This window comes from Oncorhynchus kisutch, linkage group LG18 (genome assembly GCF_002021735.2).
Source record: "Oncorhynchus kisutch isolate 150728-3 linkage group LG18, Okis_V2, whole genome shotgun sequence".
NCBI lineage: Eukaryota > Metazoa > Chordata > Actinopteri > Salmoniformes > Salmonidae > Oncorhynchus > Oncorhynchus kisutch.
In genome coordinates this window covers 46,385,284-46,401,803 of record NC_034191.2, presented here as the reverse complement: position 1 = coordinate 46,401,803, position 16,520 = coordinate 46,385,284, and the positions used below count along the sequence as shown (strand labels likewise).

General features: G+C 40.7%; 1 protein-coding gene across 2 annotated transcripts; it reads right to left on the bottom strand.

The window, feature by feature from the left end:
• Positions 1–3,819: 3,819 nt before the first annotated feature.
• On the bottom strand, positions 3,820–15,975 carry spcs2 (signal peptidase complex subunit 2). 2 transcript variants are annotated; one of them, XM_020507562.2, is made up of 5 exons: positions 15,843–15,975; positions 6,626–6,709; positions 6,346–6,506; positions 5,351–5,485; positions 3,820–5,153 (listed from the first exon to the last, which is right to left on the bottom strand). In XM_020507562.2, the coding sequence occupies exons 1-5, from the start codon at positions 15,879–15,881 to the stop codon at positions 4,967–4,969; spliced, it is 606 nt and encodes a 201-aa protein (XP_020363151.1). In that variant the 5' UTR covers positions 15,882–15,975; the 3' UTR covers positions 3,820–4,966. The 2 variants fall into 2 exon arrangements, with proteins under 2 accessions (XP_020363151.1, XP_031652028.1); XM_031796168.1 differs by having other exon boundaries at positions 4,292–5,153; positions 6,626–6,706; positions 15,843–15,966.
• Between the last annotated feature and the right edge of the window lie 545 nt (positions 15,976–16,520).

The window sequence follows — 16,520 nt, the reverse complement described above, 5'->3', positions numbered from 1 at the left end:
TTTTATGGATATCTTTAAGAAATGGCTTTCTTCTTGCCACTCTTCCATAAAGGCCAGATTTGTGCAATATACGACTGATTGTTGTCCTATGGACAGAGTTCCCACCTCAGCTGTAGATCTCTGCAGTTCATCCAGAGTGATCATGGGCCTCTTGGCTGCATCTCTGATCAGTCTTCTCCTTGTATGAACTGAAAGTTTAGAGGGACGGCCAGGTCTTGGTAGATTTGCAGTGGTCTGATACTCCTTCCATTTTAATATTATCGCTTGCACAGTGCTCCTTGGGATGTTTAAAGCTTGGGAAATCTTTTTGTATCCAAATCCGGCTTTAAACTTCTTCACAACAGTATCTCGGACCTGCCTGGTGTGTTCCTTGTTCTTCATGATGCTCTCTGTGCTTTTAACGGACCTCTGAGACTATCACAGTGCAGGTGCATTTATACGGAGACTTGATTAAACACAGGTGGATTGTATTTATCATCATTAGTCATTTAGGTCAACATTGGATCATTCAGAGATCCTCACTGAACTTCTGGAGAGAGTTTGCTGCACTGAAAGTAAAGGGGCTGAATAATTTTGCACGCCCAATTTTTCAGTTTTTGATTTGTTAAAAAAGTTTGAAATATCCAATATCCAAACATAATTGTGTCCCACTTGTTGTTAATTCTTCACAAAAAAATACAGTTTTATATCTTTATGTTTGAAGCCTGAAATGTGGCAAAAGGTCGCAAAGTTCAAGGGGGCCGAATACATTCGCAAGGCACTGTATGTCCACAGTTTCGGCCCCCCTCAGGTTCTATGGCAGGCTATTCCAGAGGCAGGGGGTATAGTAACTCAAAGCTGCCTCTCCATGCCTCTTGGTCCTAGGCTTTGGGATCGTTAAAAGGCCAGAGGACCTGAGGGACCTACTGGGTACATAACTTAAAAGCATGTCTGAAATGTATTAGGGTGCTCAATAGTAGATAGATTTTGACAACCAATAGAAGCATCTTAAAATGAATTACAAAACTCACAGGCAGCCAATGCAGAGACTTTAAAACCGATGTAATGTGTGCTCTCCGTCTGGTCTTGGTCAGTACCCAATGGCTTTCTTGAGTAGGCAACACAGAAGAGCATTACAGTAGTCAAGCCTGCTTGCAATAAATGCATGGATGAGTCTCTGTATCAGCCTGAGATAGAAACGTCCGCACCTTGGCAATGGTGGTAAGGTGGTAAATTCCTAATGTGGGATTCTAAATTGAGTTCAGAATCTAAACTTACACCCAAGTTTTTTACCTAGTGTTTTATCTTTATTGCCCGTGAATTAAAATGTGCGGCCAAATTCTTTCTCTGTGCTTTGGCTCCAATAATAAGTACCTCGGTCTTGTCTTGATTTAGCTAGAGGAAGTTGTGAGCTGTCCAAGTGTTTCAATTACTAATACAGACTAATCATTTATCTGTGGAGCTAAAATCATTTGGTGACACAGACATTTAAAGTTGTGTTTTGTCTGCGTAGCAAGTGAAAATCAATGTTGGGCCTTCTGATAACACTGCCAAGGGGTAACATGTACAGAACAAAAATATAAACGCAACATGTAAAATATAGGTCCCATGTTTCATGAGCTGTAATTAAAGATCCCAGAAATGTTCAATATGCACAATAAGCACATTTCTTTCAAATTCTGTGCACAAATTTGTTTACATCCCTGTTAGTGAGCATTTCTCCTTTACCAAGATAATCAATCAACCTGACAGGTGTGGCATATCAAGAAGCTGATTAAACGGCATGATCATTACACAGGTGCACCTTGTGCTGGGGACACTAAAAAGGCCACTCTAAAAGGCCACTCTACTTTTCCCACATTTTTTTGTGTTACAGCCGGAATGGTATGGGCAGGCATAAGCTACAAACAACAAACACAATTGCATTTTATCAATGGAAATTTTAATGCACAGAGATACCGTGACAAGATCCTTAGGCTCATTGTCGTGCCAGTCATCTGTCACCTTCACCTCATGTTTCAGCATGATAATGCACGTCCCCATGTTGCAAGGATCTGTACACAATTCCTGGATGCTGAAAATATTCCACTTCTTCCATGGCCTGCATAATCATCATTCTTGTCACCCATTGAGCAGGTTTGGGATGCTCTAGATCGACATATACGACAGCGTGTTCCAGTTTCCACCAATACGCAGCAACTTCGTACAGCCATTGAAGAGGAGTGGGACAACTTTCCACAGGCCACAATCAACAGCCTGATCAACTCTATGCGAAGGACGTGTTGCGCTGCATGAGGCTAATTTTGTCACACCAGATACTGACTGGTTTTCTGATCCACGCCCCTACCTTTTCTTTTAAAGGCATCTGTGACTAACAGATACAAATCCGAATTCCCAGTCATGTGAAATCTATAGATTAATGAATTTATTTCAATTGACTGATTTCCTTATATGAACTGTAACTCAGTAAAATCATTGAAATTGTTGCATGTTGAATTCATATTTTTGTTCAGTACAGCTAGGCTAGCCTAAGCATAGAGCAGAGCTGTGTGACAAAATAATTGCACTAGTTTTTCAAATTAGATAAGGCATACTTTCACAAACTGTCTCTATTCCTGTCTCTTGTTCTTGTGTTGGGTACTTTCCTCTATCATGCGATCTGTGTGTATCTAAACTAACAAGTCCTGCAAACAGGATGCATGTTTTGGAATATTTTTTTTTTAGTACAGGCTCCCTTCTTTTCACTCAGTCAATTAGATTAGTATTGTGGGGGAGTAACTACAATATTGTTGATCCATCCTCAGTTTTCTCCTATCACAACCATTAAACACTAACTGTTTTAAAGTCACAATTGGCCTCATGGTGAAATCCGTGAGCGGTGTCCTTCCTCTCCTGCAACGGCGTTAGGAAGGACACCTGTATCTTTGTAGTGACTGGGTGTATTGATGCACCATTCAAAGTGTAATTAATAACTTCACCATGCTCAAAGGGATATTCAATGTCTGTTTTTCTACCGATCTACCAATAGGTGCCATTCTTTGTGAAGCATTGGAAAATCTCGCTGGTCTGTGTGGTTGAAATTAACTGCTCGACAGAGGGACCTTAGAGGTAGTCATTCAAAAATCATGTTAAACATGATTGCACACAGTGAGTCCATGCAACTTATGTGACTTGTTAAGCAAATGTTTACTCCTGAACTTATTTAGGCTTTTTATATATAAACAAAGGGGTTGAATACTTACTGACTCTCAAAACATTTCAGCTTTTATTAATTTGTAAACATTTCTAAAAACATAATTCCACTTCAACATTGTGGGGTATTGTGTGTAGGCCAGTGACAACTGAATTTAATCAATGTTCAATTCAGTCTGTAACAACAAAATGTGGAAGTAAATGGGTGTGAATACTTTCTGAAGGCACTGTAATGTGATGTGAATTAGGCGTGAGTGAAATCCTTGTCAAACCCGCAAGAGATAGGCCTACTGTTACATGTATGTCTAGATTGTTTAATTTCTATATGATCAACTCATAAATATTCTTTCAACTCCAATGAAATGTCCTGTCTGTGGCACAGAAACCAGACTTGCTGCCTTTTTATCAAGACACCGGCTGGTAACTCCTAACTGGTTAAGACTGCTCATGAGGACTCCTAAATATCTGTCGACTAGGTGGGACTCGATTTAAGGCTTCATGCATAGCTTTCACTTATACCCATAAGAGTAGGAGTAAAACAGTGCTACTCTCAGCACTTACGAGCAATTTTCTACTCTGTGACACTGTGGATACAGGCCCAGATCAGCACTCCTATTCATTGAAACACAGATCAAAAAGTAGACAATGTAAAAATGCCTTCTAACTTTATTTGAAACTTATATGAACAGCTACATACAATAAAGGTTGCTAAAGCCAAAAACCTACAGACAAAAATGGCAACGTCTCTGTACCCCACTTTTAAAGTCATACTACAGAGAAATTAACTATCCAGGAATATCATCCAACCTTCACAATATAAATTAAATATCTAAAATGGTCATGCATTCGAGTGAGGATAACTGATCAATATCATTTCATTTTCAAACCGTTGACAAAAACATGTACATCAAAACAATTATCCCTGCTTTAAAGCGGAGCCGCAAAAGGTGAAACAGTGCCACTGATCACCCCTAGGCCTTTTATTATTTTTGAAAAGGAGATGAGCATCCAGCAACATAATGAAAAATAAAATTGCAGTACATACTCTGCTGTGCTATCACACATGCAGTAATGTGCAATATCTGGAGGGGGGAAAAAAACAAATTATTTGAAGTAATGTCTTTGTTGTAATATCGCAAAAGGACATGGCAGTTCCACCTAAACAGATTCCAAATTTAAAGAAATACGTCCAACAAACCATGTACTGAAGGGAGGCATGGCGGCGACACTACGAAATGTATGGATACAGTCCCTCCAGATTATTTATTTTGCCCTATAAAGCCTTATGGTAACAAAATCCATTAAAAAAAAAATACATACATGTAGAATTGCAAAGCTTTTAAAAGGACAGCAGTTGAATAAGGCTTTCAGAACAATTTAACATAATTTCCAACAAAAATTATCCGGTCGGTCACTGCACGCATTACGTAAGGCTTTGTCCTAAAGCATAAAATCTGGGGAAGAAAAGTCAAAGAAGACCAATCTCTTAATTTTTAACAGCCATTCAAGGGAGAAGACATTTTTTTGCACCGATCAAGTTTTGTTAAGTTGTCCTAAGGGTCCTCAAAAGCAATGTCTAGATGAAACCTGTATAAAAGGTAAACATAGGGGGGAAATGTAATGACAACCCTCAAATTTATTGGACAATTATAACAAGACAACAAATGCTGGCGTGCAGACTTTTATAACAACCATCTGTCTAACTAATCCAAATGCACCCAGGATTGTAGAATACCAGTGTGCTCTACTGCAGTTCATGCCGGTGTGGTGCAGCATTGTAACGGTCTGATCATTATTATTTTGTCTTCTTTTCAGTGGCCAAGGTATTATGGAGTTTTGACACACACTTTTCAAACTGGTCCATGACCAGCGTTCCATTCCCGTCAAAGAAAGCCCCCACAGACTTTGTGATCTCTTGCTCCCGTGTGTGTTTGGACTTCCCATCTGTGAAGGACACTCTTAGTGTGTACTGGTCATCAAACCTGCAGAGAGTCGAAGTCACAACACCACACACTGTTAACACTTGAAAATTAAAACAAGCAAACAAATTTGCTAGGCAGGACTTTTCAATATCAAGATAAATTAAAAACATTACCAGGCATCATCTCTCAGAAAACGTGATAGTACCAACAACAAAATAATGCATAAAAAGGTAAATCCCCCCCCCCCAAAAAAGTACCTTTTCAGACTAGATGAAAGCTGCCAGGTGTGGTCAAGGTCCATGCCTGCGGGATCTTTCTGGACAGAAACGAGGAAGATGTTCTTCTCTTGGTAGGAGGTGTATAAGGTTAGAAAGCCCATCATTATGAAATACGTAAGGATCCGTTAGGGAAAACATGGATATATTAATTCCAGAATCCAATAACGGACATTTTCAGAAGGACAATTAAGTTACTAACATGCTGACCAGACCGCGCACATGTTCACGTGTGATATCGCACACGTTCATTTTGTCCACCCACATTTTGGTTATTTTACCTGAAATACACAAGGTCCTCTACTCTGACAATTAATCCACAGATTAAAGGGTGCAAGTTTGTTTCTGGTTCTCTCTCCTCCTTCAGGCTTCTTCTTCTGAATTAATTTTGTTGGCAACCAACTGCATAGTGGTAGTGGGACATTACCACTACCAACTGGACTGGAGTGTGGACCACACGTGAGCGGTGTGGTCAGCATGTAAGCCGTGATAAATGTAAAATAGGGTAATAATAACTCATCAAAAACATGTTATCATCAGTCTGTAAATGTCAAAATGCACAAGTGGACATAAAATAAATCAACTGTAGAGGCCTTTAAAGCAATATCCACAGTTGGATGAATTGTTTTATAAAAGCAATAAGGCATGTTAGGCTGTGCTGTGTTAGCTACAAGTGACCAAACTAGAAATTAAATGACATAAAATAAAGTTTACGTGCACAACGATGGCACAGTTTGACATCATTTAGCACAATCAACACTGCCATCATTCCTCCACACACTTCCCACAATTAATATTTGCTAACTTTAGTTGGACCATGTAGATGGGCGTATTGCACAGTGGTAGGTGTAACGAGGAATCATGTCGGTGGTCGTAGTAGTAAATTACCTCAAACTGTAGGCACTTATGCCATCTTTATGCATGTCTTCTACTGTGACAAAGCAGTAGTTTAATTATTTTTTCCCTTAAAAGGATATGATATAACACAGATTGCCAGGACTGGCTTGGACTCAGGGAATGGATGAAGGAAGTCCCAAATTAAAGCTACGATGGCGAAGAGGCAGGAGATTGTGCAAATTAGGAGACGTCCATCTACGAGATTGAAGTTCTCGGCATAACCATACTTCTCCAAGAGCACCTGATGAATGTTGGAAAAATATGATCATAACAGATGTAAAATGTCAAAACCATACAAGAGACTGGAAATCAGCTAATTTGTCTGTGTACATTTTCCCCCTCATTGTACTGTATGCAAACCTTCTTCGCTGCATCATCAAGAGAATTCTTGACAGCTGCACCATCCCATTTGTCAATCTTCACAGGTTTCTCATCAATCCTCCACTGAAAACAAATGACAATGGTCAATAGTATGAGCAACACAGTTCTTGATAGTTAGCAAACTCCTATTGCAGGGGCATGTTAGATGACAATTACGCCTTGTTCACACTGCAGGCCTTAATGCTCAAAATCAGTTTTGTTTTTCAAATATATTTTGGACTGACTGTCCAAACATCAATTTACAAGTGACCAAATCAGATGTGTGTGTTCGTTCAGACAGCAGTCATTTGCTGACAAGGCTATGCTATTTGTCAAAGTAATGAGGGGTGTGTGTGCTCACATTGGTGTAGGCTGATTGGTGGTGGTGTTTGTGTTTCCCATTTGCTTTGAATGTTCAAAATCATAGGATGGATATATATAAGATGATCCAACTTTCAAAACAAGTCCTAGCATAGGTAGCTGTTTTGCTTTCTGCAACTTGCTTTCTATTCACTATATTTGTTTGTAAACAATTAACTAGCTTGTTAGCTACCACATGTTCTTGACAAAAAGTCAGAGTAGCTAGCAATCAACAAGGTATGCTGAATTAAGTCTAAATACCACTTGAGGGCAAATAAAGACAAGTCACATGGCCAGGAATCAGGTCAGATTCCATGTGCCTTGTGACTGTTCAGACTGCATGAAAACTAAAAGATTTGAATCGGACATGCAAATCAATAGATTTTGAGTCACTTCAAACTAATGATGCACAGATTTTTAGCCGAAACCTAATATTTTCCATGCAAAAAACAAACAAACACGATACTTAATTTTAGTGGCATTTTATGCATTCTAGTACAGGTAAATAGTTTACACACACATCTAAGGCACTGCATCTCAGTGCAAGAGGCATCACTACAGTCCCTGGTTCGAAACCAGGCTGTATCACATCCGGTCGTGATTGGGAGTCCTATAGGACGGTGCACAGGGTAGTCGTCCGGGTTTGGCCAGGGTAGGCCGTCATTATAAATAAGAATTTGTTAACCGACTTACCTAGCTAAATAAAAGGTTACTTCGTTGGAATTTACATATGTCCTTATTACCATTAAAACAATCAAAACCGATTTATTTTACTTACTTGCTGTGCTGTTTTGTTGTTAGTTTGATCAGTCGTTTCATTCTCAACCAGGATTTCTATGGAACGCCGTTTGGTCTTTGCTATGGAACGCCGTTTGGGTCTTTGGGTGTCAAAAAAAGATACTCTAACGTGTCAAATAACACTATTTGATGTGTCAATTAAGCTTGTTGACCAATCAAGACCTGAATATGACTGCACGACACATTCTAATTTAACGCATTCATTAATTTCTCACGTAGTTATTACACATCGATTACACTATCCACTCGTATTTCATACGTCACAACAATTCATTGAAACGAATGCTATGATGCTGGTAAAGTTGTCTCGCACACCTGCAGTGCTGGTCATAAAAAAAAGCTAGCTAGCTCATGGATGCAAACAATGTTCTTCCTCCAAAATGACAATTTGTTTCAGTAGCTATAGTTAGCCAACTACATAGCTAGGTGTCATCCTCTAAAATAACCCTAATTTATGAGACAGTTCTTTGATTAACGGTGGTCGGACCATCTGTGAAGCTAGCCACAATAAGGATTAGCCACAACAGTGGACTTTGTGGTTAGCCTTCAAAATAAAAAAGTATTTGATTTACACAAAAGGCCTACCACTTTGAAGATGCAAAATATTTGTGAAACAAACGACAAAAGAGAACTTGACTATAGAACATAACTATTCACCCCCTCCAAAGTCAATACTTTGTAGAGCCACCTTTTGAAGCAATTACAGCTGCAAGTCTCTTGGGGTATGTATCTATAAGCTTGGCACATCTAGCCACTGGGATTTTTGCCCATTCTTCAAAGGCAAAACTGCTCCAGCTCCTTCAAGTTGGATGGGTTCTGCTGGTGTACAGCAATCTTTTAACTTCTTTGGGATAGGGGGCAGCATTTTCACTTTTGGATGAATAGCGTTCCCAACTGCCTCCTACTCAGGTCCCAGATGCTAATATATGCATATTATTATTAGTATTGGATAGAAAACACTCTGAAGTTTCTAAAACTGTTTGAATGATGTCTGAGTATAACAGAACTCATATGGCAGGCAAAAACACGAGAAAAAAATCCAAACCGGAAGTGGGAAATCTGAGGTTTGTAGGCTTTCAAGTCTTTGCCTATCCAAGACAGTATAAATTTGGTCCGATTGCACTTCCTAAGGCTTCCACATGTATTGTGTAACATGAAGTCTATATGAGTGTCATCTGATGAAGATCAAAGGTTAGTGATTCATTTTCCCTCTATTTGTGCTTTTTGTGACTCCTCTCTTTGGCTGGAAAATGGCTGGGTTTTTCTGTGGCTTGGTGGTGACCTAACATAATCGTTTGTGGTGCTTTCGCTGTAAAGTATTTTTGAAATCATACACCGTGGCTGGATGAATGAGAATTGTATCTTTAAAATGGTGCCTTGTGAGATTTCTGTTGATTTGTATTTGGCGCCCTCATTGGCTGTTGTCCAGTCCTAGACAGGTTAAGTTATAACACAGATTCTGAATTGGATTGTGATCTGGGCTTTGACTAGGCCATTGCAGGACATTTAAATGTTTCCCCCTAAAACACTCGAGTGTTGCTTTAGCAGTATGCTTAGGGTCATTGTCCTGCTGGAATGTGAACCTCCATCCCAGTCTCAAATCTCTGGAACAGGTTTCCCTTGAGAATTTCCCTGTATTTAGCGCCATGCATCATCATGCCTTCAATTCTGACCAGTTTCCCAGTCCCTGCCGATTAAAAACATCCCCACAGCATGATGTTGCCAAAAACGCTTCACTGTGGGGATGGTGTTCTCGGGGTGACGAGAGGTGTTGGGTTTGCACCAGACAGTTTTCCTTGATGGCCAAAAAGCTCAATTTTAGTCTTATCTGACCAGAATACCTTCTTCCATATGTTTGGAGAGTCTCCCACATGCCTTTTGGCAAACACCAAACGTGTTTGCTTATTTTTTCCCACTAACTTCTTACTGCTGAAATCCCGTTAAAGTGGTCCTATGGACATATACTCCAATCTCCGCTGTGGAGCTTTTGCAGCTCCTTCAGGGTCATCTTTGGTCTCTTTGTTGCCTCTGATTAATGCCCTCCTTGCCTGGTCCATGAGTTTTGGTGGGCGGCAGTGTCTTGGCAGGTTTGTTGTGGTGCCATATTCGTTCCATTTTTTTAAATAATGGATTTAATGTTTAATATTTTTTTTATAACCCAACCCTGATCTGTACTTCTCCACAACTTTGTCCCTGACTTGTTTGGAGAGCTCCTTGGTCATCATGGTGCCGCTTGCTTGGTGGTGTTGCAGACTCTGGGGCCTTTCGGCACAGAGATATATATATACACACATATCTATAAACAGTATATCACAAAAGTGAGTACACCCCTCACATTTTTGTAAATATTTGAGTATATCTTTTCATGTGAGAACACTGAAAAATGTTTACTTTGCTACAATGTAGTGAGTGTACAGCTTGTATAACAGTGTAAATTTGCAGTCCCCTCAAAATAACTCAACGCACAGCCATTAATGTCTAAACCACTTGCAACAAAAGTGAGTACACCCCTAAGTGAAAATGTCCAAATTGGGCCCAATTAGCCATTTTCCCTCCCCGGTGTCATGTGACTCGTTCAAAATATATTTCATATTCGTCAAAGTAGCCACCCTTTGCCTTGATGGCAGCTTTGCACACTTGCCATTCTTTCACCTGGAAAGCTTTTCCAACAGTTTTGAAAGAGTTATGCTGAGCACTTGTTGGCGGTTTTTCCTTCAATCTGCGGTCCAACTCTTAAACAGTGGGAAACCAGATGGGATGGCGTATCGCTGCAGAATGATGTGGTAGCCATGCTGGTTAAGTGTGCCTTGAATTCTAAATAAATCAGTGACAGTGTCACCAGCAAAGCACCCCCACACCTCCATGCTTCAAGGTGGGAACCACACATGCGGAGCGCATTCGTTTACCTACTCTGTGGTTGGAACAAAAAAAAAATTGGACTCCTCAGACCAAAGGACATATTTCCAAAAGGTCTAATGTCCAGTGCTCGTGTTTCTTGGCCCAAGCAAGTCTCGCATTATTGGCGTCTTTAGTAGTGAAGAGGCGACTCCGGGATGCTGGCCTTCAGGCAGAGTTCCTCTGTCCAGTTGTGTTCTTTTGATCATCTTAATCTTTTCTTTTTATTGGCCGGTCTGAGATATGGCTTCTTTTCTTTTATGCAACTCTGCCTAGAAGGCCAGCATCCCAGAGCCGTCTCTTCATGGTTGACATTGAGACTGGTGTTTTGCGGTACTATTTAATGAAGCTGCCAGTTGAGGACTTGTGAGGCGTCTTCTCAAAACTAGACACTCTAATGTACTTGTCCTCTTGCTCAGTTGTGCACCAGGGCCCGAGCCTGTAATCGAACCCACAAATGCCGATGCTCCAAATACTCAACTACTCTAAAGAAGGCCAGTTTTATTGCTTCTTTAATTAGCACAACAGTTTTCAGCTGTGCTAACATAATTGCAAAAGGGTTTTCTAATTATCAATAAATTTGCTAACAATATGACATTGGAACACAGGAGTCATGGTTGCTGATAATGGGCCTCTGTACATCGATGTAGATATCCATAAAAAATCTGCCGTTTCCAGCTACAAGTCATTTATAACATTAACAATGTCTACACTATTTTTGATCAATTTGGTGTTATTTTAAATGGACAATAATTTTTTTGCTTTTCTTTCAAAAACAAGGACATTTCTAAGTGTCCCCAAACTTAACGGTAGTGCACTTTTTTCCCCCCACTCTGTTGTACACGAGACTAATAACACCAGAAAATCAGCTCCAAGTAATTTTAATTCAAGAAATCTATTCCTAAGTATTCACACACAGAGACAAATGTGATCGTATACAGCAAATCTGTAAGCAAGGTTTAAAATGATTGTTTTAGTTAAACATCTGTTTGAGCTTCTTGCAGTCAATTTGCAGTCAAAAAAATTTGTAATTATGTTCCGGCCACCCGACCATCCGCTCAAAAAAAGAAAGGCCTGCGGCTGAATCTAGTTGTTGATACCTACAGAACAGTATGGGGAGCACAGAGAACATTGCTCAGGCTGTAGCAGCCAAATGCCAGACAGCAAAGAGTTGACTAAAGAACGAAAAATAATACAGGAATGTAAGTCTAAATAATATACACCAAATATTTTATTATTTCACAGTCATATTCTATTTTGCGATTGATGTCTACCCTATGTGGACCAGAAAAAGATAATTAAATATTTTCAATGTTTTGTTCACTACATCACCAAAAGTATGTGGACACCTGCTCTTCAAACATCTCATCCCAAAATCATGGGCATTAATATGGAGTTGGTCCTCCCTTTGCTGCTGTAACAGCCGCCATTCTTCTGGGAAGGCTTTCCACTAGCTGTTGGAATATTGCTATGGGGACTTGCTTCCAATCAGCCACAAGATCATTGGTTGGGTTGGGCACTGATGTTAGCCGATTAGACCTGGCTCGCAGTCAGCCACCAATTCGTCCCAAAAGTGTTCAATGGAGTTGAGGTCAGGGCTCTGTGCAGGCCAGTCAAGGTCTTCCACACTGATCTCAACAAACCATTTCTGTATGGACCTCGATTTATGCACGGGGGCAATGTTGTGCTGAAACAGGAAAGGGCCTTACCCAAACTGTTGCCACAAAGTTGGACACAAAGAATCGTCTAGAATATCATTGTACGTTGTAGCGTTAAGATCCCTTTCACTGGAACTAAGGGGCCTAGCCCAAACCGTGAAAGACAGCCCTGAGCATTATTCTTCCTCCACCAAACTTTACAGTTGCCACTGTGCATTGGGCAGGCAGAGTTTTCCTGGCATCCGCCAAACACAGATGGTGTTTTCGTCCATCCAGATGGTGAAGCGGGATTTATCGCTCCAGAGAACACGTTTCCACTGCTCTAGAGTCCAATTGCAGCAAGCTTTACACCACTCCTGCTGACGCTTGTCATTGCGCATGTTGATCTTAGGCTTGTGCGCAGATGTTTGGGAATAGAACCCCATTTCATCAAGCTCCAACTAACAGTGATTGTGTTGCTTCCAGAGGCAGTTTGGAACTCAGTAGTTTGTTCCAACCAAAGACAATTTTTACACGCCACACTTCAGCGGTACTGTTCTGTTAGCTTGTGTGGCTTACCACTTTGCGGCGGAGCCATTGTTGCTTATAGACGTTTCCACTTCACAATAACAGCACAAAATGTTGACCGGGCAGCTCTAGCATGGCAGAAATTTGATGAACTTTTTTTTTTATACCTTTACTGAACTAGGCAAGTCAGTTAAGAACAAATTCTTATTTTCAATGACTGCCTAGGAACAGTGGGTTATCTGCCTTGTTCAGAACGACAGATTTTTTTACCTTGTCAGCTCGGGATTAGATCTTGCAACCTTTCGGTTATGAGTCCAACGCTTCAACCACTAGGGTACCTGCCATCCTATGACGGTGCCACATTTAAAGTCACTGAGCTCTTCAGTAAGGCCATTCTACTGCCAACGTTTGTCTATGGAGATTGCATGGCTGTGCACTCAATTTTATACACCTGTCATTAACGGGTGTGGCTGAAATAGCCAAATCCACTCATTTGAAGGGGTACCCACATCTGTTTAAAAATATACAGTGGAGAGAACAAGTATTTGATAACCTGCAAAATTGGCAGTGTTTCCTACTTACAAAGCATGTAGAGGTCTGTAATTTTTATCATAGGTACACTTCAACTGTAAGAGATGGAATCTAAAACAAAAATCCAGAAAATCTCATTGTATGATTTTTAAGTAATTCATTTGCATTTTATTGCATGACATAAGTATTTGATACATCAGAAAAGCAGAACTTAATATTTGGTACCTTTGTTTGCAATTACAGAGATCATATGTTTCCTGTAGTTCTTGACCAGGTTTGCACACACTGCAGCAGGGATTTTGGCCCACTTCTCCATACAGACCTTCTCCAGATCCTTCAGGTTTCGGGGCTGTCGCTGGGCAATACGGACTTTCAGCTCCCTCCAAAGATTTTCTATTGGGTTCAGGTCTGGAGACTGGCTAGGCCACTCCAGGACCTTGAGATGCTTCTTACGGAACCACTCCTTAGTTGCCCTGGCTGTGTGTTTCGGGTCGTTGTCATGCTGGAAGAACCAGCCACGACCCATCCTCAATGCTATTACTGAGGGAAGGAGGTTGTTGGTCAAGATCTCGCGATACATGGCCCCATCCATCCTCCCCTCAAATACGGTGCAGTCGTCCTGTCCCCTTTGAAGAAAAGCATCCCCAAAGAATGATGTTTCCACCTCCATGCTTCACCGTTGGGATGGAGTTCTTGGGGTTGTACTCATCCTTCTTCTTCCTCCAAACACAGCGAGTGGAGTTTAGACCAAAAAGCTCTATTTTTGTCTCAGACCACATGACCTTCTCCCATTCCTCCTCTGGATCATCCAGATGGTCATTGGCAAACTTCAGACAGGCCTGGACATGCACTGGCTTGAGAAGGGGGACCTTGTGTGATCTGCAGGATTTTAATCCATGATGGTGTAGTGTGTTACTAATGGTTTTCTTTGAGACGGTGGTCCCAGCTCTCTTCAGGTCATTGACCAGGTCCTGCCGTGTAGTTCTGGGCCGATCCCTCACCATCCTCATGATCATTGATGCTCCACGAGGTGAGATCTTGCATGGAGCCCCAGACAGAGGGTGATTCCATTTTCTAATAATTGCACCAACAGTTGTTGCCTTCTCACCAAGCTGCTTGCCTATTGTCCTGTAGCCCATCCCAGCCTTGTGCAGGTCTACAATTGTATCCCTTACACCCTCTCTGGTATTGGCCATTGTGGAGAGGTTGGAGTCTGTTTGATTGAGTGTGTGGACAGGTTTCTTTTATACAGGTAACAAGTTCAAACAGGTGCAGTTAATACAGGTAATGAGTGGAGAACAGGAGGGCTTCTTAAAGAAAAACGAACAGGTCTGTGAGAGCTGGAATTCTTATATAAAGTGCAAATGAATTACTTTTTAAAAAATCATACAATGTGATTTTCTGGATTTTTGTTTTAGATTCCGTCTCGCACAGTTGAAGTGTACCTATGATAAAAGTTACAGACCTCTACATGCTTTATAAGTAGGAAAACCTGCACAATAGGCAGTGTTTCAAATACTTGTTCTCCCCACTGTGTGTGTGTATATATATATATATATATATATATATATAAAAATCATGTTTGGCTTTGGAATTTCCCTTAATATTCTCAGATGCTTTTTAAAAAAACCTTAAACATAGAGAGGGGGGGGGGGGGGGGGGGGGGGGGGGTAACCGAACCGACCTAAAAATATACATTTTTAAATATTGCTCAGCACTATTTTCCAGTGGATATATGGTCTCACATTCCTACCGCCAAAAGGACCAACTGGTAAAGTACATACAATTAGAATTGTATTCAACATTCTGGCTCGTAGAGGTCATGAGGAAACTTTCCCGATTCAAACAGCCCGACGTAGAATTTAATGCAATTGAACGTCGGGTTTCCAGGCTAAAAAATACCAGGCTCCAAATGTTAAACAATTGCACTGTTACAATGAATGCAATCCAGATAGCAACAATTTAACCGTACTGCAGTATAGAATTACTGGTTATCTAGTTACTGTAGCTAGTCACTATAACTATACATCTAGTGAAGTTGTATGCTACCTATAGTTTCCTAGCTAGCTATCCAGCGCGTAGTGTTAACATCTGGAAATCCATCAACGAGGAATAATATTAGCTAGTAGCATGCTAGGCTAGCCATAGCTCATCCAAGTTAGCTAGCTGGTCAATAAGCTTCCCTCACTTCAAAGCAGATCTGCGTTCCTCTTGAAATTAGAACATACAAACAGCCCACGTTATTTGTATAGCCAATGCCTTCAAGAAAGTAAAACTAGCTTGCTAACTACTGTTAATATTAGCTCAAAATGAACGGTCTGTCTGTTACTAGTAGACATGCCTGTCGTGGCGTAATACAATATTGGCTATGCGGTCAACTATTGAAAAATACCCAAGCATGACAGGTTTAATTTCCGATCCCCGTGTCTTATAAAATGTAGCATGAATTAGTGTAATATAATTCTTACTTTCTCAAGTAGACCATTCTTCCCATTTCTGGCTGCCATCTTTCCTTCCTGTACATTTGCTGTGAGTGACCTGGAACAATGTGATTGGCTAAAATCATATTTTTTTGCAGCCAACCAAACTAACTAGGAACGACGTACGTTTACGGAAGCGATGTTGAGTGTTTTTATTTACCCCCACCGTTCAAACAAAGAATGAGGATGCAATGGGTGGATACGATTATTCAGAATCGCGGGGCACCGGCATTGGCCCGTGACTTGAACGGGCAAAAGTGCTGAGGGAGGAGCACCCTTCGTAAACCGAACAGTAATCTGCGCTGCTCGGTCATGTTGTTACAAGGCAGCATGGTGCATCAACCAGAAACAGTCAAGATGTCATTTCCATAAAAATATATCTTCACATCACTTTTGCATGTGAATATACATAATCCTACACATTACTCCACGTGCTTAATTAAGTCACTTTTGTTATGAGGTGATTTCACCGTGGGCTTTGAACCGTGCATGCGTGCCAGATAAATCGAAACCCCTCATTTTAGCTCGCCCAGCTCACGTTCGTTAACAATCTGGGCAAGCCGCAAAGTCATAAACCCTGCCCACATCGACAATTTATCTTCTTGAAACCTGATTTGAACCCCAACTAGAAACTCAAGTTAAAATTAATGATTTGAAGACAACTAA